The sequence below is a fragment of the Pagrus pagrus genome (genome assembly GCF_965226575.1).
Source record: "Pagrus pagrus genome assembly, chromosome: 8".
NCBI classification, from domain to species: Eukaryota; Metazoa; Chordata; class Actinopteri; order Spariformes; family Sparidae; genus Pagrus; species Pagrus pagrus.
The window spans coordinates 15,474,720-15,501,931 of record NC_140192.1 but is presented as its reverse complement, the minus strand read 5'-3'; the positions used below and the strand labels follow the sequence as shown (position 1 = coordinate 15,501,931).

Genomic DNA, 27,212 nt, shown 5'->3' with positions numbered 1-27,212 from the left:
TTTCAGTAGCTACTTTACAGCCCTTAAGATCAGAGTAGATCTGTCTACACAGGGCCCCGGTGTAAGCTGGAAAAACAGGTTAGAAAAGCTTGACCTGTCCAGCACAACAAGCCTTTGTGTGTGTGTGTGTGTGTGTGTGTGTGTGTGTCTGTGAGAGAGTGTGTACTGTATTTACAGAAGTGTGTGTTTTTGTATCTGCATGCGTATTTGCAGCCACGCATTTTTGTTTCATTCCCTCACAGCGTGCATGTTTTGCAGCCGGTAGCAGCGGTCAGTGCCGCTGATATGTGGCCGGCCGGTTGTGTTTTGTGCGTGGGCGGTATGCGTGTGGCATTCCTTTCCCATACAGACGCATCGCTCTCCCCCTTGTCCTTTTGTAGCCGGTGTTTCATGTCAACAAACAGGCCAGTTTGCAGGCTGGTGACGGAAGAGCCAGAGGGCAGAGAAACAGACTGGAAGGTCACCTGCCCTGCCGGGAATATCTGTGTGCGCAAAAGACATTCAGTGATGACCGGATTCAGTTCAATTAAAGATGAAGTGAAACCGAGAAAAGCAAAACAAATCTTCTCACAATACAGGATGCTAAAACTGCTCAGAAAACTGAACCCTCACATGTTGAGGCTTATGTGTGGAAAGGTGTTCATTTTTCTTGCTAATGTTGTGTAATGTTCAGTCAAAAAAACAAGAAGCTGCAGCCTGTCGCTCAGCACAGTTTAGCGTTTGTGACAAAGGTCAATTTGATTCTCAGTTCCTGTTTTGGTGAATTGTTCTTCTCCCTCTGCTCTCACATAGTCGGCTGTGTCTTCGCTTTGGAGAAAATCTTTTTTTTTTAAGCACAGTATGCCTGCGACAATCATAAAATCCTTAATAACAGATCATGTAAAAGGTAATAGAAGCTGCCAGTTATAATGATCATGACGATAAAGTAGATGGATGGATTAAGAATCAAGCAAACATTTCCTGGTCCGAGCCTTTCAATTGTTATTTGTGACATATTTGTTTATACGATGGTAAACTGAATATCTTTGGGTTTGGACTGTTGGTCAGATGAAAACAAGCTGCTCCACGACGTCACTCCTGAAGGACACTGATCACAGTTGTCTGCCGAATTACAGACGAAATGATCGATCAGTTATTAGTGAGATTAACTAATGAAAATAATCCTTAGTCACAGTCGAAGATATATTGATAGGTGGATTTGATAAGAGGATGATTCTTAAAACAAAGCCTTTTCTATTCCTTTCTGGCCTTCCGTATACACGTAAACTGCATTTTAGGTCAGAAAATATGTATCAAATTACTGTAAGTAAATGAATAATTAGCTACTATGTTAATGTTTTTAAGTCACTTAAGTTAACTTTTAAGAAATGACCTGATTTTGACCTGAAAGTTGATGCAACTTTGGCATATGTGGCTCAGCAGATTGATCATCGTACAGTAATCACATTGATAGCAGTTCGATCCCTGGCTCCTTCTGTCCAGATAGCCACGTGTCCTCGAGCCATACACTATACTCCAGTTACTCCAGATGGTTAAGTCAACTCCTTGCTTTTATTTTGTGGATATGTGTGCGGAAGCTGAATTAAAGGCACATTGCAAAACACTAAATTGAGTCCATTGCAGCTTCTGTTTTCATGCTGACTTTCAGATTCACCTCAAGTGAAATTCCAAGTCAATTTAAGCTGGAAAACACACGTTGAGAGGAGTTAATAAAGGATTATTACACTCAAGCCGGTTGAATATGAAAAAGTGAGTCCTGAGTGACTTCAGAGCTGACCAGTCACTGTCACCTCAGTTTACAGCCTGTAGAGAGGATGAGCGTCGGAGGGATGGATTTTTTATTTTAGCCAGAAAACACCCTCCTGTCATGTCATATTCTCATTCCGATAAGTGACAGCTGTTTGTATTTCTGTGCCAGCCTGAGGTGAGCGTGCTGCACTGACAAACACACATCTCACCAGAAAATCAGCAGCTGCAGACGCACAGGAGCTTGGTGACTTTGTGGGTTTTTTTAATTGTAGACTCAGCTGACACAGGTCAGACACTGAATGCATGAAGCAGTCTGTGCTTGGCTGAACTTCCCTGTACACTGTGTGGTGTGTGTGTGTGTGTGTGTGTGTGTGTGTTTTTGTGTGTGTGTGTTTTTGTGTGTGTGTGCGAGCTCTGGAGGAGGCAATAGACGCTCAAGTGACTCTCCAGTAACTGGGGGTAAGTATGTCCCCCGGGGTCCTACTTCCTCTGAAATATTGACTCAGCACCACAGGGATAGGTCTCACACACACACACACACACACACACACACACACACACACACACACACAGAGTGCCTTTTCCATTACATGATGTCTCTATTTTCGTTGCTACAGTGATATCGTGTGGAATGAACAACGATCAGCTAATGAATGTACTCTGAGGCTTTCTTACCGTGGGACACTGTTGACTAATGCTCTCCATCCTGACCAAATCACACCTTATGCCTTGGTCACACTACATGACGTTCAGAGTCATCAGATTGCTGTAGTGTTCGCAGGCTTTCTGTCTTGTAATCAGACAACCTCAAAGTCGTGTGGTTGGCAAACTACATGACTGATCAGCGGCAAGGAGTCAACCATTAAAGAGATCTTACAAGAAGTGATCCAGGAGATGAAAAGGCGTCGGTGTTCCTTGCAAAGCACAACTATATTTTCCTCCATTTCTACAGAAGTCCAAGAATTATTTTTGATTTAGCGGGGAGGACATGACACGTTAAAGACAGTCCGGTTTGATGGGAAGGTCAGAAAGACAGGATTGTAAATGTTATTGGGATTTTTTCAGTTACCCGTACCAGTGCAGCATAAAAGGTATTCTATGTTTTCCATTGTCTGAGCATCGACACACATCAGTGTTCCTAAAAATCACCAGTTTCATCACATTTACTCTACTGACCTCGACTACTGCTTTAGTCAACTTCAGTCTGTGCATCTGTCTGGTCTGGAAGTTCAAGAAGCTGGAGTATTTAATGCAGTGTTCAAGACACATGCAGAGCAGCATGGCCATCCAGGTGCTACTGTTTTCCCCAAGTCCTTTTAAATTGGGTACCTGCCAACCTGATACTTGTCTTTGCCTAATGTGATAGAGATCCCAATGAAGGCTATACTGTAACAGCAACACATAATATATGATAAATAATAAACAGCTGTAGTACTGATTGTGCTCATTATGTTTAAGGAACAACTTAATCCAGACACTGAAAGTGCTGTTTCAAAACTGATCATCTTAAATTATTCACATGAAGTTTAACTGGGAGATTACGACTCCTTAAATTGGTCGTGAGGCGTACAAACACCTGATAGCTGCCTGTCATCAGATTGCTCAGAGAGTTAGCGTTAATTAGCAACAGCTGATGTGACCACAGTTTGTAACCAGTGAAAGTGACGGTTAGCAGCGGCTAAAAAAATTCACTGTTCTTTGCTAATAAGATAGAAAGAGGAGAGATAACAGATTATTTGGCTTTCAGAGGGAAATTGGTCACTATGCCAATCTGGTTGTGACTTGCACAGTTGCGACAAAATAACCTTTCGTCATTCCACTATCTGATTTTTCCAGGCATAATGCAATGCGGTCGTACAGGAGAGCAGCTTTGCAACACTAGCGTGCTTAAGTGGACGAAACGCACACAGAAGAAGGATCTGCGTTTGATCTGGTAATACAGATCAAATCCAAATCCGAAACAGATCTCCAGGACTGACTCTGGACGTCTTTAGTGACATTACACTGTGCTAAATGAAGTTAGAGTGACCAGCAGAGGCTCTTTTCACCAATTCGTTTTGACAGCGTGGTGTCAGTACGTTTTTAAAACAAGTCCTCGCTCAATTGGTGGATTGAGTATGTATTTCTTAAGTCTTGAATTTTTTAGTATTTCTTAAAAATGTGTCAACGTAGCAATTGTGAAATGTCACAGGGATTCATGTGTCCTTGAGCAAGAAACTGAACCCCGTGTTTCACCATACGCAGCATTTAACTGTAGGCTAGTCAGTTTGCGATGTTGGGCTTGAGCAATCTCCTTATCTGTGATATCATTTCCTGGCATAATATAAACAAAATGGCTCCTCCATTAGTAAAAAATGTTGCTGCTCACAGCTTCTCTACCTCAAATCTGGTTTGCTTCTTTTCGTGAAAATGTAACACCATTTTGTGAGACAAAATCAACAGCTTGAAAACATTTAGTTTGTTCTGGGAACTTGTGATCCTGGAATCATAAACCTGAAATTATTCCATCAGTCTTCATGTTGTCATACAAACTGTTTTGACCATCTGTAGCTTGTAACTCAGCCAACGATGACTGTCCAGCATCCAGACTAAATATACAGTACATCACCCGCCCACCCCGGCATCTTGTGTCGTGACATCACAGACCCCCCCCCCGCAGTAAAGCTGGCCTTGCTGGAAATGGATTCCTCAAAGTCCCGCTGCTCTATTCACGTAGTAAAACCAAGCAAGGTCAAAGCGGAGAATGTGGAGTGTGTTGATGTCGTCGTGCCAGCAGCGCCCACTTTGCCAGGACATGCAGGCAGACATCAAGGACACACAGACAAAGACAAAAACACTTCCAGTCTTCTTTTAATTGCTGGTCATATGAGCTCTTTGTAAATCCCATTGATCTGCGGCGCTCTTTTTAGAAACAGGAGGCAGGCCTTTGTGATTTCTCGCTGTCTCTACCTCTTCTCTCTCTCCCTTTTATCCTTTATAGTGATATGATAGCTTGGTGGTTTCGGGGAGAATGACAATAAAATCCTATATTTAGGAATCAAATTGTCTCACTCGCCCTCAGCTGCCCGAAACAAATCCAATCACTTAATGGTGTGTCTGTGTGCGCATTAGCGTGTGAAACAAAACGTAGTTTAAACCAGTTGCTTGCATGTGTACCCCCGTATGTTTGACTGGCTGGGAGAAATTATCCACCCGGGGACCAAACCCCCATAAATCCTCTGAGTGCTTCACTTTTGCAGCATCATTAATAATTCAGAGCATCGCCGGGGGTGTCTCCGGAGACCATCTGCACTTGGAACAGTTTGTCATGTGGAGAGAGTTCGACAGGGTGCGTGTGTGTGTCTTGGTGTACATGTGGGGTTTTTGTTGTACAGTAACACTCGTGGCCAAAGTCCAGGCCCAACCCCTGCTGTAACGACCTGCACACATTATCAGGATATTTGTGGTGCAAGCAGAGGGAGTGGGCCGATGGGTTAATGTTGGAGCAGAGCTGCTATCAAACAGAAATCACGATAGGACTGTTTGTCATGTTCGAGGGGCTCGGCCAGCTTTGTGTGTTGGAATGGACAAACCAAGAGCTGTGATATGATGATGATGTAATTACATCCTTTCTGCTCATCCAGTTGCACGCTGTTTTATTTTGAATGAGGATGTAGGATGAAGCCGAGACAAAGCTGACAGCTCAACATGCCAACACGAGCAAGACATGACTGTTGACATCATCATTTTACATTTTCACAATATCGCCTAGCTCTGAGCGTTGATCCTTTGGCTGCATATAGCACTAGTGGTGGCTCAGTTGGTGGTGCCATTGGAACAGCAATTTACCAGGATCACACATCACATGAAAAGACATTAATTGGTAAAAAATATTATGTTATTTGATTTTGTGCTTTTGAGAAGATTTAAATTCTTTCAATTTTTTTTGGTATGAGCACAACATCACTCTTGCCCTCGCCCCCGGGACATTCCTCGGTGTTACTTTTTTTTCTTTCGCGTGAAAACCTTCTGGCTCCGACTCCTCCGAGTAGGCTGGCTGATCTTTTTCTGACTGCCTCTTCCCTGCTTGTCCTGCATGGTGCCTCTGCCGACGCCATGTCAGGTTACTATAGTAACCGGGACTGCAGCGGAGTGCTGTGAATGAGGAGGAGAAATGAGAAAGATAATTGAGTTGTATGCGGGAATGATGACTTAATAGCATGTCAACACGTGAATGCAGCGTGACATGATCGTAAGGGTAAATGGGAGCAAATGAACCGCCGTCGTTTAGAAATGAGATCCTGATTGTTTATTGTTACGATTAATCATACAGACCTAGTTTACATTGGATTTTTAATCACCTGGTGATTCTGTGTGTGTCCAAAAGATCTAATAATTACCGTCAAATACATTCCTTATCTCATAAAACTTTGGATAAAACTTTATATGAAGCTGTGAATGCTGCTGTAGAGGTAAGCAAAAGGACAAGATCTGCTCACAGTATGAGCATATTATGTTATACATTTTATAGATAATCCATGCTGAAACTGTTTATATATAAAGTAACCATAATGAAATATCTATTTTTCAGTTAATCCAGTGAAGTATTTCAGCATGTTAATACAAAAATCATATAAAAAATCCACTCTGGTTCTGTTAAATGGGTTCAATCATGTGCCTGTTAGTAGGTGCAAGGCTGTTTAAAAAGCAGCATCAACGCGAGCACACTGACTCCAAGCCACAAGATTTTAATTTCGGAAAGGGCCTTAAGGGTACTGCATTGTTTAACGTCTTGCTCGTCCTGTTCCCCTGTTTAATAATGTGTTGCTCACTTTCATGGTGCATTACTTTGACCAGCTGTCACCACGGTGCCTTCTGCACTCAGCAGAAATGTACATCACATCACCGTCTTGTGTGTGGCATCGATATGTGTATAAGTCAGATTTAAATAGTCTGATATGATGTGAATTCCTTAGTTTACAGCTGTTTTGCTTTTCTCTACTTCCTGTGTACTTGATTAGAGGGCCTTGATAAATGGATGTGATGATCATCTGTAAATTCAGCTAATGTTAATTTTCTTTCTACCATTCAGGAAAATCCCACCTTGCCATTGTCCAGAAGGTGAACAACGAGGGCGAGGGAGATCCTTTCTACGAGGTGTGGGGGTTGGTCACCCTCGAAGACGTGATCGAGGAGATAATAAAATCTGAGATTCTGGATGAATCAGACCTTTATAGTGAGTTGAGCTTCGCTCTTTGATTTACCACTCTTTACTGTCAGTGCAGTCAGCTCTAACTTAGTTAACTACTTTATTATTCATGTCTCAAGTGCTGTTATTTTATCTTTGACATAAATGTAAGCGGACTATTTTCAGGTATTTAGACCTTGATTTAGGTTTACACAAATAAGCATTGAGCAGCTAAGATGACTTTTGCCTTTTCGTCCTTTGACTTTTTTTAATGCATACCTGTCTGCTGTGTGTCTCTTCTCAGCTGATAACCGCACCAGGAAAAAGGTGGCGCCCAATAAGAATAAGAGAGACTTCTCTGCCTTCAAACACGAGAGCGAATCAAAAGTGAAGGTCTCTCCTCAACTGCTGCTGGCCGCCCATCGCTTCTTGGCTACAGGTAGGGGAAGATCTGATGCAAACACGCACACAACAGAGACGTAAACAGTCACTTATCACAATGTCACTAAAACACAGCATGTAGATCACTTGTGAACCCAGCTGTACATGCGAACATATGTCTTTGATATGTAGCCACAGTGTGATTATCCTACAAGATGTCAGGGCACGATGAATTCTGTCATCTTGCCATCTGACAAGCAATGCAGGTCCACACTTGCTGGGAGGAGGTTTAATGTGTTTATTTACTTGGGGGATCTATTTAAGATCCAAGCGGTGTGCCTTCCTGTGCTTACCACCACAAGAAGACTCTGGACTTTGGCCAGCTGGATGCGATGCCTCGCCGCTGCTACAAATCACTTGAGAACATGTTGCAGTGTGTCCGGTTAGCGAGCGTTAGTTGATACGCTCTGCCAGAAGCAGTTAGCAGTAGCCGCTTCTAGCATGACGTAGCACTTCTCATCTCACAGACACTGTGGTGCAGGGGCATGCCAGAGTCTGCTCCTCTGCAGGCATAACGTCAGTGTGTGCTAGCTCTGTTTGGTTTTTGTTGCCCTCTTGGGATGTTGGTTTCATTTTTCTTTCTCGACTCAATGCACAGGAATTAGATTATTCATTTCATGAGAGGTTCTGTTTTTGGTTGAGGAAGTTACTGTTTCACTGTTTTTCTTCTTTTTTTTCTTTCTTGTTCACATGAACGATCATTAACCAGCTCTTTTAAGATTGTGTCTGATCTCTATTTCCTTCGTTATCTGACATTGGTTATCTGGAGTATGACTGATGTTTGAGGGATGTATTCCACACAGGGAAAGTCAGGGATTATCAGGGATTTTATGAGTGCATTATAACAACCTAATGCAATGATTTATTACATAACTGTTAGAGCTTCTGTGTTTTGCAACAGCCAGTCTGTAGTTTTTTTGGGAGCTGCGAAAAAAAGAAAATGAACAAACCAGGAAGATATAAATTAACAGGCTGTGAAAGTGTTCTGACTTGAAAATCATTGAAAAGTCATGGACCATGTCATCAGAGTCACAGCAGGGAAACCAGATGAACTTGTTAACTTAACATGTAAACCAGAGTGGAAAGAGTTTGTTTGCCTTTTAGAGAATGAATGCCAACGTTGGTCATATATGCCTCACCTCTCACTGTGTATAGCATTGAGTGTGTTTGCAGGGCGGACTGTTTCTTTGTTCTCAGTTTGGGTGGGGTCGAAGGCACTTGGTGGAGCTGTGATTGCAACAGACTGTCCAACGACAGTTGAGAAACGCAGTGAAACCGAACACTTTCCACCAGTTATTCTTCTTAACAAAGGCAATGCACATGAACCAACATCACTGTGAACGTGCTAGTGTTAAGTGAATGTACAGGTTAATCAAAAGAATGAGAAAGAAAGAAAGAAAGAAAGAAATGGCAATAAAACTAAGGGCAATTTTCTTTATGTAGCCCATTTCATACTTAAAGGCAATTCAAAGTGCTGTACATGATACATTAAAAGGCATAAACATATGCAACAAGAAACTATTAATTTTGAATAATAACATAATAATCCTCACTTTTGTTGAAGATATTAAAACCCCCTTGTTTGTTATCACAATGAGGTGTTAGAACAATGCACACAAGCAAATCTCTTCACCTGTTACTATCCAGTAATGACCCTCAAAAATGAGTAAAATCATCATTAAATTCTCAAAAAAGCTGCTGATTTATTCTCCTGTCAGTCGACTAATTGAGTAATTGACAAATCTGTAATCAACACACATGCTCAGATACTACCATCCTGTAAAAGAACAATCCTTCTCTTGCATCACAGCAAACCATTATATAATTTAATGTGTTTCCATAAGCCTGACGAGGAGCTGATCTTCATGTGATTGCATTTGGAAGCTCTAACTGATACTAATTCATGTAATGTCCATTTAAAACATGAGCTGCTTCATGTAGTTTTCAATTCTATTTGATCACTTGATACTCAGTCCTTGTGATCCCTTCAATTATTTCAGTCTGTCAAAGCTTTAGGCTAAGGCTTTAAACGTGTTACACTCCTGTGTTAAGTATAGGATCACCTATATCTGCATGTATTAAATTTGCTGAATTAACAAGTAGGCCCAGATAGTTAAGAATGTGTTGTAGACAGCGTTTCATAAAGTTTATAAAGTTATAAAGCATTTTTTTAAGGGAGTCTGGGGACTGTTACTGTTTACTGCCTTGTACTTGGTACACCCGTTTATACAACTGTCATGCTGTACCACAGACAAAAGCACGAGTGTCTAATTTAATAAGCACTTGGATCAGTGATGTCAACAGATTGGTTCACACTAAGGAGTTAACGGCTGCTCATTTCTGTCGGTGCATCTCTAGAATGTATTTAGGGTTTTACATGTACATGTCTTGAACTACATCGATGTCCAAGAAAGGTGTCATGGTCAAAGTAAATTAATATCCTAATCATAAATCTGTCTTTACTTCTCTTCCATTCCCCCTGCAGAGGTGAGCTTGTTCAGCCCATCTCAGATCTCAGACAAGGTGCTGCTACGAATCCTGCGCCACCCCGATGTGATCCAGGAGATCAAGTTCAGCGAAAGCGAGAAGCGCTCGCCCCATCACTACGTCTACCAGAGGGGCAAGCCCGTCGACTACTTCGTTCTCATCCTGCAGGTAAATGGTGATCCAGGGAAGAGGGATGCTTGTTGCTTCAGTGTGGGTGAAATAGCCGGTCTGAATGCGAAAAGTTGCTCACACTGCTGCCTGACCTTCACAGGCAGATCAATAGGAGAACTTGCTCTTTTCGAAATCTTTTATCTTCACATCCTCCCACACTCATGTATTCTCCCACACACAATATCTAGTTTCATTCCAGCTCTCACATTACTCTGTTTCTACAGTCAGATTCAACTGCAGTAGTTCTTTTAGTTTATTTTGGTTTGTTGTGTTGTTTTGTCTTCAATGTGCAAATATGAACGTTGTTGGATATTGAATGTACACAGCATATATCGTTTTAATTCATCCTTTACCAATGACGTTGCAGCTGACGTGACGAGTTTGTTTGCGGTGCAGTTTGCATTATGAGACTGACCTTCCACACATGCTCTCACTCTTTCTTTCTTGGACCCTTATCTCTGCCACCTCCTCTTCTTCTCTCCAACTGTCGAGTCCTCCCATCACTTAGTGCATCAGGAGCTTAGCTGCATCGAGCGGTCCGCCTTCTTGTTAAGCGCGACTGTGAGCTCCAGCTTGCGACAGATGGCGGTAGGCGTCGCACACAGCCCTGACCCGACAGGGGTCCTGAAACTGTTGATAAAGCAGAGTGTGTTGGTGTTTGCCTGGGTTTGTGTTTGTGCATTTAAAAGCACTCAAAGTTAAGCTGAGTCACTGAACAAGAGCTGTTTAACCAAAACAAAACAGTCTTCCAGGAATACTGTTAACTGGCAGTAGTGACTTAGTTCCTAAATTAATTGTAATGATTCAATTAACAAAAGTAAGATTAACACAAAGTTTTGGAAAACATACAGTCGTGGTCAAAAGTTTACGTATACTTGTAAGGAACATGTCTAACATGGCAGTCTTGAGTTCCAGTGATTTCTACAACTCTCATTTTTCTGTGATGGAAAGAGAGGAACACAAACTACTACACAAAAACATTCATGAAGTTTGGTTATTATAGGTCTACTGAAAATGTGACCAAATCACTAACATCTCACACTAAGTTGTTATTTGAAGAAACAGGCCCAAATTTTTCACCAAGTCTTGAGTTATAGTTTGTTTTCCCTCCTAAATCTGTCCTTCTAATGTTTTCCTCTTCTTTGCCAGAGCACAGCCAGCTGCTCCAGTACTTGCTGTTAAATAAAGACAGTACAGGACACATAATATAGTTAATTTATGACTGGATCCCTGCGAAAGCTTCTGAGCCCTTCTTTTCCCCAGGCAGTGGTTTTGAGTATTTGATGTGGGATTGTCAACATACAGAATACTGCTCACACCAATTAGGCGCAAGGAAGCACACAGCAGAAATGGCAGTTTCATTTAACTACAGTGTATAGAGAGATATTTAAACAAATGTCAAAAACACTGCAAGTCTGTGTGTTGTTATAACAACAGCAACAACAGTGTAGAAGTCACAACTGATCCAAAGTCAATTAACTCTACAAGGAGATTAGCTACGACTACTTTAAGGGTTTTAAGGGCCAGATTTGGCGGAGTGCCAGGCTGCAGGAGGTTTGAAAACACTCACCAACTCTAGACTTCAGTGGTGGCTTTAAAATGTTCGTAGTTCTGATCATCATGGAGAATAGTGAAAAAGAGCTGATTTTAGGATAGCTAAGAAGAAATGCATTTTAAAGGGCATTTTCACTTATATTAATGTAATAGACAAATCAAATAAAATAATCTACGGATGCATCTATGATAGAAATCATTACTTTTACTCATGTTTAAAGTCCCTTTCAATTTATGACATGCAACATTAAAACGATTTTTTCAGACCTGCACCCTTTAACGTGTGCTGGTCTCCAGTCTGAATAACAACCAGGGTTGTTTTTACATAAAAGTCACCACAGCGATTTTTCTCGGTCAGACGTAGATGGAAGCTTACCGTTCTCACCTGCTGTCAGTCAGCTGTCAATGCACAAACGCACTTCAACATGAGAATCTGTGCCTCAGTCTGCATGCTTACACACTGTAAACACACCAAAAACCCCACAGCTTTTGCTCTTCTCCTGTTTCCACTCTGTGTACATGTACACGTGCGCTCAGATCCCACAGGGTGGGAAAACGACGCTTCATTGTCTTAATCTCACTCTTTCACACACATTTATTTCCCACACGTCGGTTATGTCATTGTCCCTAAACAGTCATTAGCCGGGTCCAGTAATCCAGGGGATCACTTTGACTTTCTCCCCACCGCTCGTCTCGGTGAGATTTTCCCCCGTGGGAGGCCGGATATCGAGGATGTTGTGGAGAGACCCCACATGTGGAATAATCCACTGAGACCTATTTAGAGAGGGCGGCATTTAGTGCCAGCATGCCAGCGAGGGAATTTTCCACTGTCGCCTTCTGGATAGAAAAATACAGCTGGAGCCAGGAGTGGTAAACAGTTCTGGATAGTGAGGTGACTCTGTAGAAAAGAATATTTCACTCCTCTGATGTGTTCAGTTTTACTCAGAATGCTGTTTTTTTTCTCTCAATCAAAGTGTTTCTCAGTTAATATCAAAGTCAGGTAAAACAACATTAAGTTCAAGGTCCGGTACAACTATCTAATGACTCAACCTAGAATAGATGAAGGACAATTTTAATTAGATCCTGTGCTGATGAATATTTTATTTCAGTAATTACAGATGCACTGCAGACTACTTAATGAATTATTAATTCCGAGTTCTTCTGAAGAGTCTTGGAATAGCTTGTGTGTGAGTTTGTGTGGTTCGTGTTTGTCCTGTAAACAAAATTATTCTCTCACATTCCACGAGTGCTTATTTCTGGCGATTACCGAGAGAGAAGGGAGCAAAAGATGGGAGATTATTTTAATTTGAAGCTAGTTTTATTTTGGGTGTGTGACAACAACTTATTGAATTAAAAAAACCCATCTATTTAATAGTGTGGTGTTAGTGTGGAGGGAGTACCTGCAGCTTTTTGCAAGGTTGAGAGCCAAAAAAAGTATGACGTATAAAATTCATACTTAAAATATAGGGGGCAGCATGTCGACAGAGTAACCGCTAACTGCTGATAGCTGTAGCTACTGTAAGGGATTAAGCTTGGTTAGCTGTGCATCTAGCAGTGGGGACTGAGGGCCCAGGGCACCAGGGGAGAGTTGGTGTTAGCACAGGTGCTTCAGACCAGACACCTCAAGGCTAGCTGGTTAGCATGCTAGCCTCATTAGATATCTCTGCAACCCAAAACATAGGTGTCAAACCTGCTATTTTTCACATTTTCTTGATCATTTTAGTTTTTAAATCTTTTCAACTAAAACTTTTACATATTGCACTTTTTAAAAACAGGAAAACATTGAACCTACACCATATCGTGATATAATGATATCCAAAATCTGAGATGTCACAATAATGATAGATATCTTATATATTGACCAGACCTATGTGCTTCTTGGAAACCACGGCGATGCTGATAATAACATGTGTATGTATGTCTGATGTGTGGGAGTCCAGTAGACTCATGAGAACTAAAAACCTCAAATACAGATATTCACTGTCCTTGTTCCACTCCTTTTATAGCATGTGTACGTTTGTGTGTGTATGTGTGTTTGTTTGTGTGTGTGTGTGTGTGTGTGTGTGTGTGTGATCCTCCGTGTCAGCAGACGAGCTGTTTGTTTATGAGCAGCATGATTCATGTGTCTATAAAGACGCTCTGTGATTCTCACAGAACAGAGTGAGTCTGAATGGGCAGTCAGGTCACTGTTGTGTTCACAAGGTTCATTCAGCTTCTGGAGATGTGTTGACATTTGAAGTTGGGCATTTCAAGACCTTGAAAAATGTTTTGATTAAACAAAGTCTGAATGAAAGGAAGGAGTGATGTTTAGCCCACGTCGGGAACTAGCGTGGTTGTTGTTTTGTCTTACACAGGAAATACATTTGAGAGAAAAGGGGGATGGTATTTTTAGGTTATCAACCTTCATTATACTTTTTTCCTTTGCTTGTTGTTGTTGTTGTTGTTGTTGTAAGTCTCCTGGTTTCCAATTCAGTACCAAGCTTAATATATTGTGTAGACAAGTCAAATCTGCAAATTGAAGGTCTGAAGTGAGTTTATTAGTGGAAGATTCTTAAGCAGGTAAAAGTCAGGATCATTTTCCTTTTTCATCACTATGTTGTTCTGATGATGTGCAGTGCTCCAGTGAATGATATTTTTTGTGATGGAGTAAATGGAAAAAAGGTGCTGTTAGATGAGGAGCCGCGGGCAGCAGGCTGCATATCTCTAACTTCTCAGTGAGTTAACCAACTCCTTTTCACTCATTAAGGTTATCAGGTTCCCAATTAGCATTGAGGTTAAATCTGAAATATTGCCAAACAGGCACTTTTGCTTTTCCGTTTTGACACCAAATCCTCCACCATCAATTCTCCTTAATCTCGTCACTTTATAGGAGAAATGTGACTCCTGCAACTCTGCTGCTGGCCCCGCTGCGACTAAACGCCTGCGGTACTTTGTAATGATGGCATCTGTCATCTGACTAATATTTGATTTTTAAAACAGCAAAATGGGCTCGTTGGGCCAGTTATACATTCAGTATGTGCCCGACCCCTGTGTAGCACGGGGAACACCGCGGGAAGCCTAATGATTTTGCAATTCCTCAAATGTGGTCATCAAACACTTTTGACAAAGATGTGTAATGGAGGCAGGATATTTTACAGTTTACCAAAAAGCTTTATGGTCCGAAGTGACTTCAGTGCACTCAAACAGTACACTTCACTGGGAATTTTATAATTATAAATTACCCCAAGAGTCTTTAACTGCATTAGGTTTTGTAAAAAAAAAATCATATCAGTGCATATTAGACAACATTCATGCCGATACTGTTATATCTCTGATAGGCCAATATTCGGTGATAATATCAGTGCATTCATCTTCTTAAGTCTGTGTATTTTGTGACCACTACAAAAACGACCCAAACGTTTTCTACTTTTAGAATAAGAGATCAACATTATCACTGTAAGTGGTCGATCAGCCCGAACTCTTTTGTTGTTGTTGTACTTAACATTCCAGGATAATTTGGTCACAACATATTTGTGAGCAACTCTTCCTGTTGTGGACAAGAGCTGGAAAAATGTCTGTCCTGTGAGAATAAGAAATATTCCCAGACTTAAAAGAAGACTGTGTGTGTGTGTGTGTGTGTGTGTGTGTGTGTGTGTGTGTGTGTGTGTGTGTGTGTGTGTGTGTGTGTGTGTGTGTGTGTGTGTGAGACAGTGACATCACACCCTTGGCGCTTGACAATCAGACCTGTGGAGGGATGTACGTTGACACTGACTCACACTGTTACTTGTCAGCAAAGAAATCTGTGTGTGTGTGTGTCATAGTATAAATGACTCAGTGACTTTGCACAAACTGTTGGAGGAAACTGTTCAGCTTGACATCAGCCGTAACTGAAGTCAGCGGTTCATTTTATGACAAACACACGGTCACAAACCACTAAACACCGGGGCTGACGGCACACACACAACCACGATCTCACCAATACTGTCAGGAGGTGTGTGTGTGTGTGTGTGTGTGTGTGTGTGTTTGGTTTGGTTTCAGGGGGCCCCATACTGTTTTTTTTTATAAGTTATTAACAAACCAAGGGCAGTGATTCCTCTGACCTCTCCTGGGGGGTCATCACAGCCACACGCACACACGCGCACACACGCACACACGCACACACGCACGCACGCACACACACACACACACACACACACACACACACACACACACACACACACACACACACACACACACACACACATACAATATCCTCAGACAGTATGGATTTGTATTTTTTCATCTTGTCTCTGAATTGTATTTTCACACAAACATATTTGGCCTTTCCCTGCACTCACAGGGAGGCCCCATTCCAATACTTTGCTCCTCCCTCATTGTTTAGCATCTGCATGGCCCAATTCCAGCAGTTTTCTTCAATGCTTCCTTGTTTAGCAACCGGACGACTCCCTCTCAATGCTTAAACTACACTCTCAAGGCCTTATCTCAGTACATTAAAATGGTCTGCTCCTCAGTATTACTCCAGCCCATGTCATCATGTCAGTTAATTCATGGAATCATTCAATGTATTGGTATTTATTTTTAATATTTAATATTAAAAACAATGAAAGAATTGGATGAGTAGGACCCTTTTTACTGTGAACTGTCAACATTATTATCCTGGAGCTGGAAATAGAAACTTTATGCCTTGGTACGAACATAAAAATGTTCGATTTTTATTGTCAAAGCTTTTAATCAGGTTTATTTCTTCTTTGAGGTTAATTAACCCTCCGTTAATTATCTTTAAGTAGTTGTTAGGAATGTTTTCTTAATGATTCCTTTGAATGGGACTTGGGATATTTTTCTCTTCCCCTGCCTCCTCCAATGATGCTTTTCTTGTTTTCTTTTCTTCTTGGCAGTTGATTGCTTGGTCCTATAAGATTTATTATTGGTCTTTTTGAGCATTAGAAATATGTATATGCAGAGGTGTTGAACGTCTTTCCAAAGTCACTTGGTCGAAATGTAGAATTTGTAAAACTTGTCAAATTTGCAGGAATGGATTTTGGTGGCTGGTAACATGAAACTTTGGTAAAATGTGAAAAAGAAAAACTTTAAAGTAAGTACCCTGAAAGTTAATTCCCATACAATACTACTTATTATTTTCTAGGGATGCACGAAACATACATAGTAGTTTGCAGAACAACTTTCTGTTTGTCTCAGAGATTTAGATGATCAGTCTGCACTGTTGGCTTGTTTAAAACTTGTCTTATCATCTGATTTCTCGTTTTCGTTTTTTGTTTTTTGTTGCGGGGGCTCTCGATGAACGTCGTTATAATGGCATCTCAGACTTCTGTAATCGTTTAGATACTGTATAGTCACTTTCTTAATTTCTTCTTCTTATTTCTTCTTTTCTTCCTAGCGGCTCTGTTATAATTCTTCTGCTGTCTCTACCTTTTTTGAGACTTAACCTCTCTGCCTACACTGACCTTGTTTTGGCTCATCCCTGAAATAGAAAACTCTTCAGGCGCCTGCCTCTTGTTTAGCAGCCACAGTCCAGTAATAAACCATCACTCAAGGTCACAAAGAGGGCTGTGTTTGAGAGTCGTTGGGATAACATACATCAGCACCTTGATGTGTGTCAGTTTGATGGATGGAGACACAAAGTTCTCGCTCACGTTGTTGATGAGTCATAATGCGCCGACTTGAACTTTGGCCAAGACCAACCTACAGAGCTGCTCCTGCACATGTCTGAGCATAAACACACAACCAGAATCTCACACTCCTGTTGAACTTCAACAGAGTTAGAAATGAGTAAGACATTGTGCTTTATTGTAATGAAGTCAAAGTATCATGTCCTCTGAGGTTTATTATCACACTCATGCATGGAAGTTTTTTATTGTTTCCTTTAAAAACTAGTAGTGTTGAGGTTGCACATGTATTCTCAGTGTGGACTTTGATGGCAGATAAGGACTAAAAGCGCTGCTGGAAAACAGATTTGTCCATAAAAAATAAAAAGCCTTGTGTGAAAGCATTTTGGAAAGGCATGTAGATAATCAGAGATTAACCCTGCAGTCATAGATTTCCCCCCTTTTTAGACTTCAAGTAGCTTAAAGGTTTGAAAAAGTATTGTTCTATATTGTCTGACAGTACTGTTTATATTCTGTGGCGTCTTGTTTTAGCTCTTCACTGAAGGTATATGATGTTTACATTGATGGAAATATTGAAACCCATGTCCGCACCATACATCACATGAAAATGTTGTAATGCCTCGTGCTTCATTTTCTACACACGTTCCCAAAATTCAGCCCGACATGTTTAATATCATTGAAAACCTTGAGATATTCACTCGAAAAAAAAAAAAAAGAGGAAGTTTGATGAAATGAAAGATTGTCAGTGCTGGACAAATAAGCAAACATTACCACAACTGCCATCAGATTTTCATTCAAATATTCCTTAACTGTGATTTGTTTTGGAAGTAGTAGTATGTGACATCGTCTTTTTACCGGCTGAGCCTCATCCGCTTCAAACCAGTGAAAAACACACACATAGAGACAAACGCATAAATATAGAAATCCCGTGTGAACGTTTCCAACTTTGGCAGATAATTTTGTGTTCATGTCGGACCTCAGCCACTGACTGAAAAAAACTGTTTTTCAGGGCCTTTAAGGAGTTTAAATTCAGACAAATTAAGCAGTTTATTTTCTATTTGATTTAATATTAATGGTAAAATAACACAATTTAAAAAAAAAGATTTAATTATTAATAAAATGATGAATAATAGGTTGACTCCCATAGTGTGTGATGAAGCATTTAGCCTAATCTAAGACCTTTTTAAAACTTTATAAACAGTTTGAAAAGTGTTCAAAATAAGTTACCATAATTTCACATGCTGGATTTTGTAACAGTGCAATATTCAGGTAGTGTTGCTTAGGAAGTTTGTGTGTTGTTTCTTATAATAATAAAGCAAGTGTTGCGCAATCCATTGTCTTCTGCAGCCACCTGCCAGCACACGCATGTTCATCGTCTTACATCATCAAACGTGCGTCAGACTTCACTAGTCTGCCCTTTGACACATCAAAGTTTAAGTGGTTTTATCAGCTTTTTTAATTTAAGTCTGAAGAACGTTTTATTGCACCACAAACAGTGACTCCGTCCACCGTTATTTCTCATATCAGAGAAATGGGTTGATGAAAGCCTGTGACCTGGGTCGATTCTCTGTGGACCACAGTGACCTGCTCAAGGCCTGTTTTTTAATAGATGCCCAATGTTGGTGCGGTACATTATTCTAAGTGTTGGCAGGCTGTACTGTCAGTGCAGATCTAGGAAAACTGGTTTGACAGGCGCACCGGCAGGCTTTACACCTCTCCCTCCTCCTGTCCTCCGCCTCTCTCTGTTTCTATTCTTTCCCTCCACCCTTCCCCATGCCTCCCTTTAAATTAAACACCAGCCATGCAGCAGTGCGGACGGCTGCAAATCGCCCGGAGTCAGCCCCCTCTCTGCAAACTCGTGAGGCATGTGCGAGTTGTTTATTTTGTGTACGTGCACATGTTACAGGCCAAGTATTTGACCCCAGCCGATGGTCGCATACACGCAAAGTTGACCATATGTCGAGAGGTGATTAGCATCTTTCCAAATCTGCTGATAGACTTTAAGTGGCAGAGAGCTGGCGATGGAGCCACCGAGGTTTAACCTTTGCATTAAGTGTCAGATGAAGAAGTCACGCAACAGAGGAGTAGATGTTGGAGTGATGTAGGATCATGAAAGACACAGATCAGTTGGCCAAATTACTGGACTGACAGAGTTTCCATGTCACCCTGGTGGTTGATTTTTCTTTACCATCTACCGTTCCAATAAAGTGAAAAAGCCAGAAGAGGTTGGTGGTGAATGTCCTTGAGCAAGGAATTTGACCTCTGCTTACTCAGCGGCCAAAAGGTAGAAGCCTGTGGTTGCACAGAGCGGGTGTGAATGTGTGTGACTGGATGAATTCAGACCAGTGCGTCGCGGCAAAGACATTCATGCCCAGTGAATTTACCTTTACCATCACCACGCGCTACGAGCTGAGCGTTGACAGCTGGAAGGATTGTCCTCATTACGGAGCTTTGTTTTCACCTTCTGCACAAAATGCAGCTGAAGAATCTATTTTTGAACATTGAAGCATGTTCATGAAACACAAAGGAAACATGAGAACAAACAGCATTGTGAGTGATGTACATGCCTTGACTAAGTACCAGCCTAAAGGTGTGACAGTCCACATTTTTTTTGCCTGGACACACATGATTGGACACTGCAAAACACGTCTTGTTTATACACAGTAATTTAACTTAATATATAACATAATAACGTAGGCAAACAAGCTGTTGTCAGAGGAAAACCTTTAGCCTTTATTTTAGACAGGACAGCTTGTTGAACTAGACAGGATAGCAGGTGAGTGAGGGGGGAAGACATGCAGCCAAGGGCCACCGAAATGCTTGATAAAATGGCTTTCATTGACATCTTCATGGCATCTCTGAGTGAGCAGGCAGCGTTCAGTTGAGAGTTGTTGGGATGTTTTAGGGATAAAATCAGCCGACCAGAGTTGTTCAGTGTAAAAAAACAAGTCAGACTTGTACTTTAAAATGTATCTGCATTGTCGAAGCAGTGTTGAGTTAAAAGTTCTAATCGGTGTTGACATCAGTTGTGAAGCGCTCGCTGTCGAGCCGCGGGGAGATGTTGTGAGCTTAATTCAGCACAGCGTTTGTGACGGGAGCAGCCGACTTGTTAACTTCAGCGACAGACACACTCGCTCCCCAGCTTCTCCTCTAATACCCGAGCCAGGTTTCTAAATTGGCACGCACCCTAAAATAGCACGAGCGATGGTTATATCAGATCATTTATGTTTGTTAATGGTCGCTCTCTGTCACAGCAGCTCATTCCAGGAGGCCTTAAAGAGAAATGTACGCAGGATTGAATCAGGCAGTCGGATTTGACTGTCCCGTTTATGCTTATTACACTTATTTCTTACTGATGTTAAGCTGAAGGACCTTTGGTTTGTTACTCATCTGAGGGTCAGTGATGGTACATACAGTTGAGTAAAACGAACACAACCTGGCACACCTCATAAACGCTTTCATTTCTCCCTTAAACTTGAATATACATCCTTTAAAATGTTTCATTCTAGGTCATCAAACCATTAAACTTGTATTCTATTCATGCTTATTCCAATGCAGCTCAGACTGAGTGAATTATTAACCCCAAGATGTGATTTATAGCTGCGCTGTAAGCTCAAAAGGAAATTACTCTTGTTAATGTTTTGCACGTCATTTTAAGTCCAAATCACTACAGCTCATTCGGACATATTTGATGTTTGGAAAACCTTAAAATCTGGACTAGCTTTTCAATTGAAGTCAGGTTTGGGGAACAGTTGGCAGCACAAGACATTGTAAAACTGAACCCATCAGTAGTTTTATACTCCACACATCAGATCTCTGCAGATAAATACCTCTTGCTGAAATGAAATTGCACCTCGGAATAAAAGATCTTAAACTGGCTTTCCGAATTGAGTCGTCACTGTAATGAACAGCGAGCTCCCTGCCCTGTCTTGTTTGTCCTTTCTTCTGGTCTCACTTTTATTTTACCACCTGCTCTGCTTTCATCAGCTCCGTCCCTGCGTGGGGGGATGGGAGGATGGAGGGATGGAGGGAAGGAGGGATGACAGTGTGGATTAACTGTGCTGTGTTGTTGCTGCAGTTCACACATTCCAGCCGGCCGATTCAGGCCAACTCACTGTACCAACACAGAGGCCTCCTTAACACCCCTCTGTCCTCTCACTCACCTCCTCTTCTCCCCCTCTGACTCTAATGTCTCCATCCCACGTCTGTGCAACCTTGATTTTGATCTGACAAAGACACTCTTGCAGCTCGGCCTCCGTCCTCTCCTCATTAGCATCACATCCTCCCCCTTCAGTCGCATCTCTTTTCAAGTTCCTGATCAAAATCCTGATCCGTAGAGTGTGTACGAGTGTGTAATCAAGGACAAAGTGAACGGGTTTCTTCCCACAAATGAGCCACCAGAGCCTCTCCGGAGGACAGTCACTAATAAATACTGTATACTGCCTTGTTTTGACCTGTGATTGCGACGCCCTCTAGAGGCCAAACACTGTAATTTCATGAATCTGAGAGTCAGGATGACAAGGCAGTGTAGTCTTCGTTATCATCCAGTCCAGTGTTGTCTTTTGTTGGTTTGTGTCGAGCTTTAGCAGTTATTCAATTAATTGATCGGCTGATGAACTAAAAAACTAAGAACTACTATTTTGATCATTTTTAAGCAAAATTAACAATATTATCCCGCACACTGCTCTTGCTCAGCGTCACATATTATTCTTTTTCCTGACGTTTCAGTGCCTCTGGACCTTCCACAAGAGTGTTTAACAACAATTAACGCTCTTCAGTGTGTTTGATCAAAAAAATTGCTGGTTTCAGAATCTCAAATGTCAGACATCAACAATTTTCTTTGTCATACATGATCGTAAAGTGAATATCTTTTGGGGTTTTCAACTGGTGGTAGTACAACAAAACATCAAGAAGGAAAGGATAACTTCATTGACAGTAGACAACTACTAATCAATTACTCAAGGAAATAATCATTTGTTGCAGCCTTAGTTCTGTTTATGATGGAAGTGGAGTCATGATGTGATCACTCGACAGCTTCTGGACCCTAAAGGAGCTGATAAGCTGCCAAAAAATGTAAACAATTCACATGACTTTCAGTCACTTGTTTTTATGGCGTCACATGATGTTTCAGTGGTCTTTCACTTTCAGAAAGAGTGACAGTCCAGGAAAAATGTTTGCACCTTTTAAAAAGATCAACTTTAAAGTAAATGTATGAAGCACAAAAACATCTGTAGTCCATTCTTGGATGTAGTGCAAACATACTATCTCAAACTAAAAATGGCTGCTTCACTGCTTGTACTGAGACAGTAATGATGAGCTGCAGTTTGCAGAGTAAGTCGCACCAGTGATAAATGGATGTTGTTGTTATTGTTGTAGTTGTCACAGTTGTAATTTATCTCACATCATCCGTGTTTGTTCTTATTTTGTCTCCACCTAGGGACGAGTGGAGGTGGAGGCCGGCAACGAGAACATGAAGTTTGAGACGGGACCTTTCTCATTCTACGGTGTCATGGCGCTCAGCGCTCCAACACTGGGTGAGTCCTAAACCTCTCCTCTCCTCTCCTGTCCTCTCCTCTCCTCTCCTCTCCTCTCGCCTCCTCCCCTCTGGTTTAAATGCCTCTACTGCCACCTGGTGGTACAAAACAACAGCTTATTTTGATGTCATAAATGTGAAGCAGACAGTGAAATGTTTATTTGATGAAGACATTTGTATTAACCATGTTTTTTCTATTTTAGGAGCATCAGTAATCCTTAAGTAGAAGCAATGAATAACAACAAATCATAGTTTAGTAATGCAAGAGGCAACACCTGTCGTGACTCCAGGTATAAAAGATTGTTTTACCAGCTGTGGATGATTTATATGTTATTTTACCCCATTCACAGTCTGTCTTCAGGACCTTAAAAAGTCTTAAAATGTCTTCTGATTAAATTTTAAATAGTTTTAGATTTTAACTTAATTACAACAATTTCTTTTGGTCAAAGGGATTCAAGCTCTTCTTACTTGCACTTACCTGATACCTGCAAAAATGTGGATTAACCTAACTTGCTCTGATATCTATATTCCTACATAAAAACTACACATACACATGGAAAAAACTGTCTTAAATTTGGTTTTAAAATTGTCCTGAAAAGGTGGCAAAAGGCATTAAATTTAAGTGATACCTGTAGACAAATGTAGCTGCAGCGTCACTTCCTTCTTTCCTTTAGGATTTCTGTGAGTGCTGCAAAGCATTACAAAAAAACAGCAAATAAAATATACTGCTAACAAGTTATAATCTTGCTACAGGACCTTTTTAATTAAACATTTGGCGCTCACTCATTAATATTAAATACAGATGGAGCAGCTGCAGATTAAACATTAACACCTACAGAGGGACAGTGGAGAGAAATGCTGATGGGTCGAATTTGCCTCGTATGACACCATGTGATGCATGCATGTCTTTGTCTGATTGACGGTAAACATGCAGCATGTTTAAACAAATTGTGTGATTTCAGATTTAAGGCGCAGACACGATAGAAACAACAATGGTAACAAAACCAGAGCTTTTTGGTTTAATTCAAGCAGCGAGGAAGGTTTGAAAGACTCATATGCTAGATGAAGTGCATTTTGCTGATGACCTTTGAACTCCTCCCCTCCTTTCTGTCCTCTTCTATCTCTCTCTCTTACACACACACACACACACACACACACACACACACACACACTTTCACTCCCTTAATAACAAAACGTCACTTTTATCTTTTATCCCGCTGCCAATTTTGCTCTGTTTTTTTTTCTTGTTTCTGTTGTTGACATTCAGCTGTCAGCTTTTTCTGTCCGCTGTCTACTTGTGTCAGTTTCATCTTTTCATTCATGTCTATGTCTACTCTTCCATTTTTCACTTTCCTTCCAAATCTCTGTCTGCTACTCTTTTTACAGTCTTTTTTATCCTCGTGAGTAAAGACGGAGCATGTCAAGAGTCTTCTGGCCTTCTTCTGCCATGTTTGACAACCTCTGTGACTAAAAGGGTATCAAAGTGAAATACTTAGATGGAGCAGACCGAAATTTGTCCTTAGCACTGAAAGCTATCAAGTACTGGAAGTTATAATCTTGTTTACTTATTCCTTATTATGATTTATTGATTTTAAACCATGATGCTGATAAATAACAGCATTAGCTAGCTGGTGCACAAATTTAAACATGGTGGAAGAGAAAGGGGCCCTGATCACCTTTGCATGTCATGTGGATCATAATGGCAGCAGTCTAATGCACCATACACCCCTAATTTAACACAACGACCACCTTCAAACACATAAATGTTGTCTGATCACAACATTATTCTTGTTTCTTTTTCTCCTTGTCATCCAATACACAAAAGCTCACTCTTTCAGGTGCTTCGGGAGGAGAGAGAGAGAGAGAGAGAGAGAGAGTTTTGTGAGGCATCATTTCCTAATTTTGCAAACTTCCTTCCTTCCTTTTCATCAACGTCAGCCTTTTTTTACCCATTTCAACAATCCTCAGCCCTGAAGTCTGACGTGTGATGTTCCTGGAGTAGAATTTCTCTGTGGTTTTGCATGCTCCTCGCCCGGTCTGGGCGCAGATCTGTCCCTCTGTCTCCCACTGTCTCACTCACTATCCCTCCCTCCCCTTCACCCCCCCTCCTCCCTCTGTCCCATCGATCACCTCCTCCCTCCTGTCTCTCCTCTCAGTGGCTGCACCTCGTCCTCGCCTCCTCTCCTTTAAGAGGTTTTCTCTGTTCTCTCGGTTGCCAGGTAAACTCCGGCATGTCTGGGTCCTTTAACACCGAGAATGGGGCTCAGGGGTGGGTGGGCTGACCTGGCTCATGTTTCGCCAGGTGTGGATCTGAAATTTTTGTATGTTACCTTAGAAATGTGTTGATGGATCAATTAACACCTGATCAGAGATCAGGCAGAAAATTGCTCTTGCGCTGCTCTTTAAGGGTCAAAACAATAGATCATGGGTTGCAATCCTATATACGCCCCAATCAGTGATGTCTATCATATTAAAATGAGTGCCATGACATCACTGATGGTCTTGTGGCCAATATTGTGCATCAGTGTTGCAGCAGTTTTCTTGCCTATGTGATTTAATGTAGACTCACCCTTTTAAGGATGGCACACAGTTACAAAATGACAGTTACTTTTTGGCAGATGAGCTCTTTGTTTAATCCAAATGACCCCATTTACACCTGGTTTTGTTGAGTTACCTTTTTTAGTTGCGTGACTAGGAGTGGGAGGCAGTGAGGAGGTGGCGAGTTAATCTATTCACAGATGACACATGTAGGCGTAGGTCAGCGTTCATGTTACCATGCAGCACGAATGAAAGTTTTTGCCGTCACGAAAACGTTCGTCTGCTCGAACTTTAGGAAAGAAAGTGATGATGATCCGCTTTTTGTTTCTGCCGTTGGAAAAAAAAAATTTAATATGTTTATATTTTTGTATTTGAATACTTATATTTAATAATGTTGCTTGTACACAGCATCGTGAATATGTTGGCCATTAACAAACAACAAAGTATTGTTGTAGTATAGACATGCCCAAGTCCATACGGGGATAAATGTGAAACAATAATAATCTTGTAGCCCGAGTACATAATATCCTTGTTATGATAACAAAAGATAAGCAAAAAAAAACTAATAAGGATATTTGATTTTAGACTTTTTATATTTGACGTGTTTATGTAAAGTCATAGTAAATCATGACAAAAAAAGAAATGACATGATGTGATTCTGCGGGGACAGGTTGATAGAGAGAAGATTTCAGACTGAGAAAGACTCGATTCTGTTCTTCTGAATGAAATGGAAAATTCAGCCTGTATTCAAAGAAGCAGGAAAATAAGAGATGGGCAGCTAGACGTCAACACTAGAAGAAGAAGCTCAGAGGAGGCGCAGAGGTTGTTACTGCAAAGTGAGAAAGTTGATCAAAGAGCACATCTGCCAAAATGTCAGCACAGTTGTTAAATTGACAGGACACTTGGGGACTGGCCATGATCACACGGCACATCCTAAGATAAAATGGAGACGGATAGGACAACATCACAAGACGGCCAGATGGGACTCGAGCGGTAAAGCTGTCTGCTCTTTGCAGCGTCAACTCTGGATGCATCTTAATAGCTTCAGATGGTTTTCTTACAGTACAGACGTGTAAGATCACTGAATGAAGAAGAGTATGTGGAGCTATTGAGATGCAGCCTGGGATTTTTTAATACAGATGTTTTTTTCTTTTCTTTTGTTTGGTTATTGTTGTCCTATCCCTCACTTTTGTGCTGTAGTTTTAACTGTAGTTTTCAAGACTAAAGAGCATTAATAGCTGAAATAGACAGTAGTCTTTTAGTGAACATTAGTTCAGGTTTTAGTAAACTCATTAAACCTGCAGCCAGTGTCTTCTCTTTAATCAAGTATCTTTTAATTAATCACAAATGCCCACTTCCAAATGTAATCCCAGTACCTACTCAGTCTCTTGAAAATATTTAGATCATTGCCTCTTAATGAGATGTGGGATTAGAGCAGGGCTGAGGATTGTTGTTTGGAATTGGGTCCATCACTCGTCCACTTTAATTTTTAAAACACTAACTCACGCTGCGAGCACCAGGTCACACGTAGATGTTTGGTAACTGTAAAACCTTCACTGATTTTTAAAAGTGTTGAAGATCCAGTAGGTCACTTTTTTCTGTGAGTGTTAAGAGTTCAAAACAATGAAATACAGATATTTTGGGAGCTCTCAGAGCTCAGCCCTGAGAGTGCGTTGGTCAACTTAAATGTCCTCCCATGTTTCTAAATAAAAAGAAATGTGTGCCTTTGAAATGGAAATAGTGCAGCAGTAGCCATCATGAAATATCTGTTAGTATTAAACTTCCGGCTACATCAGCTTGTGTTGTATAATAATGTGACGTTAGCTTAGAAATGGAAAATCAAGAAAGCCTACATCGTGTTTTTGCACAATGTAAACAACTCTGCTTTCAGACTGACGTCAATTGCAAATTCCACTATGAATAATATATAAATATTTAGATTTTCCTACATCTTATTTATCTAAAGTTT

General features: G+C 41.0%; 1 protein-coding gene across 3 annotated transcripts in view; it reads left to right on the top strand.

The window, feature by feature from the left end:
- The window catches only part of LOC311261986 (metal transporter CNNM4), a gene marked incomplete at its 5' end in the record, with an annotated part of 47,884 nt that overhangs the window by 12,503 nt on the left and 8,169 nt on the right, over positions 1-27,212 (top strand). The window contains 5 exons of one of the 3 annotated variants that reach the window (XM_084361060.1): positions 6,821-6,964; positions 7,221-7,355; positions 9,843-10,012; positions 22,610-22,706; positions 24,862-24,924. In XM_084361060.1, coding sequence (XP_084217186.1) covers positions 6,821-6,964; positions 7,221-7,355; positions 9,843-10,012; positions 22,610-22,706; positions 24,862-24,924 — 609 coding nt within the window. Of the gene's footprint in view, positions 1-6,820; positions 6,965-7,220; positions 7,356-9,842; positions 10,013-22,609; positions 22,707-23,972; positions 24,836-24,861; positions 24,925-27,212 lie in introns of those variants that run through there. The other 2 variants (XM_084361062.1, XM_084361061.1) reach the window with 2 other exon arrangements.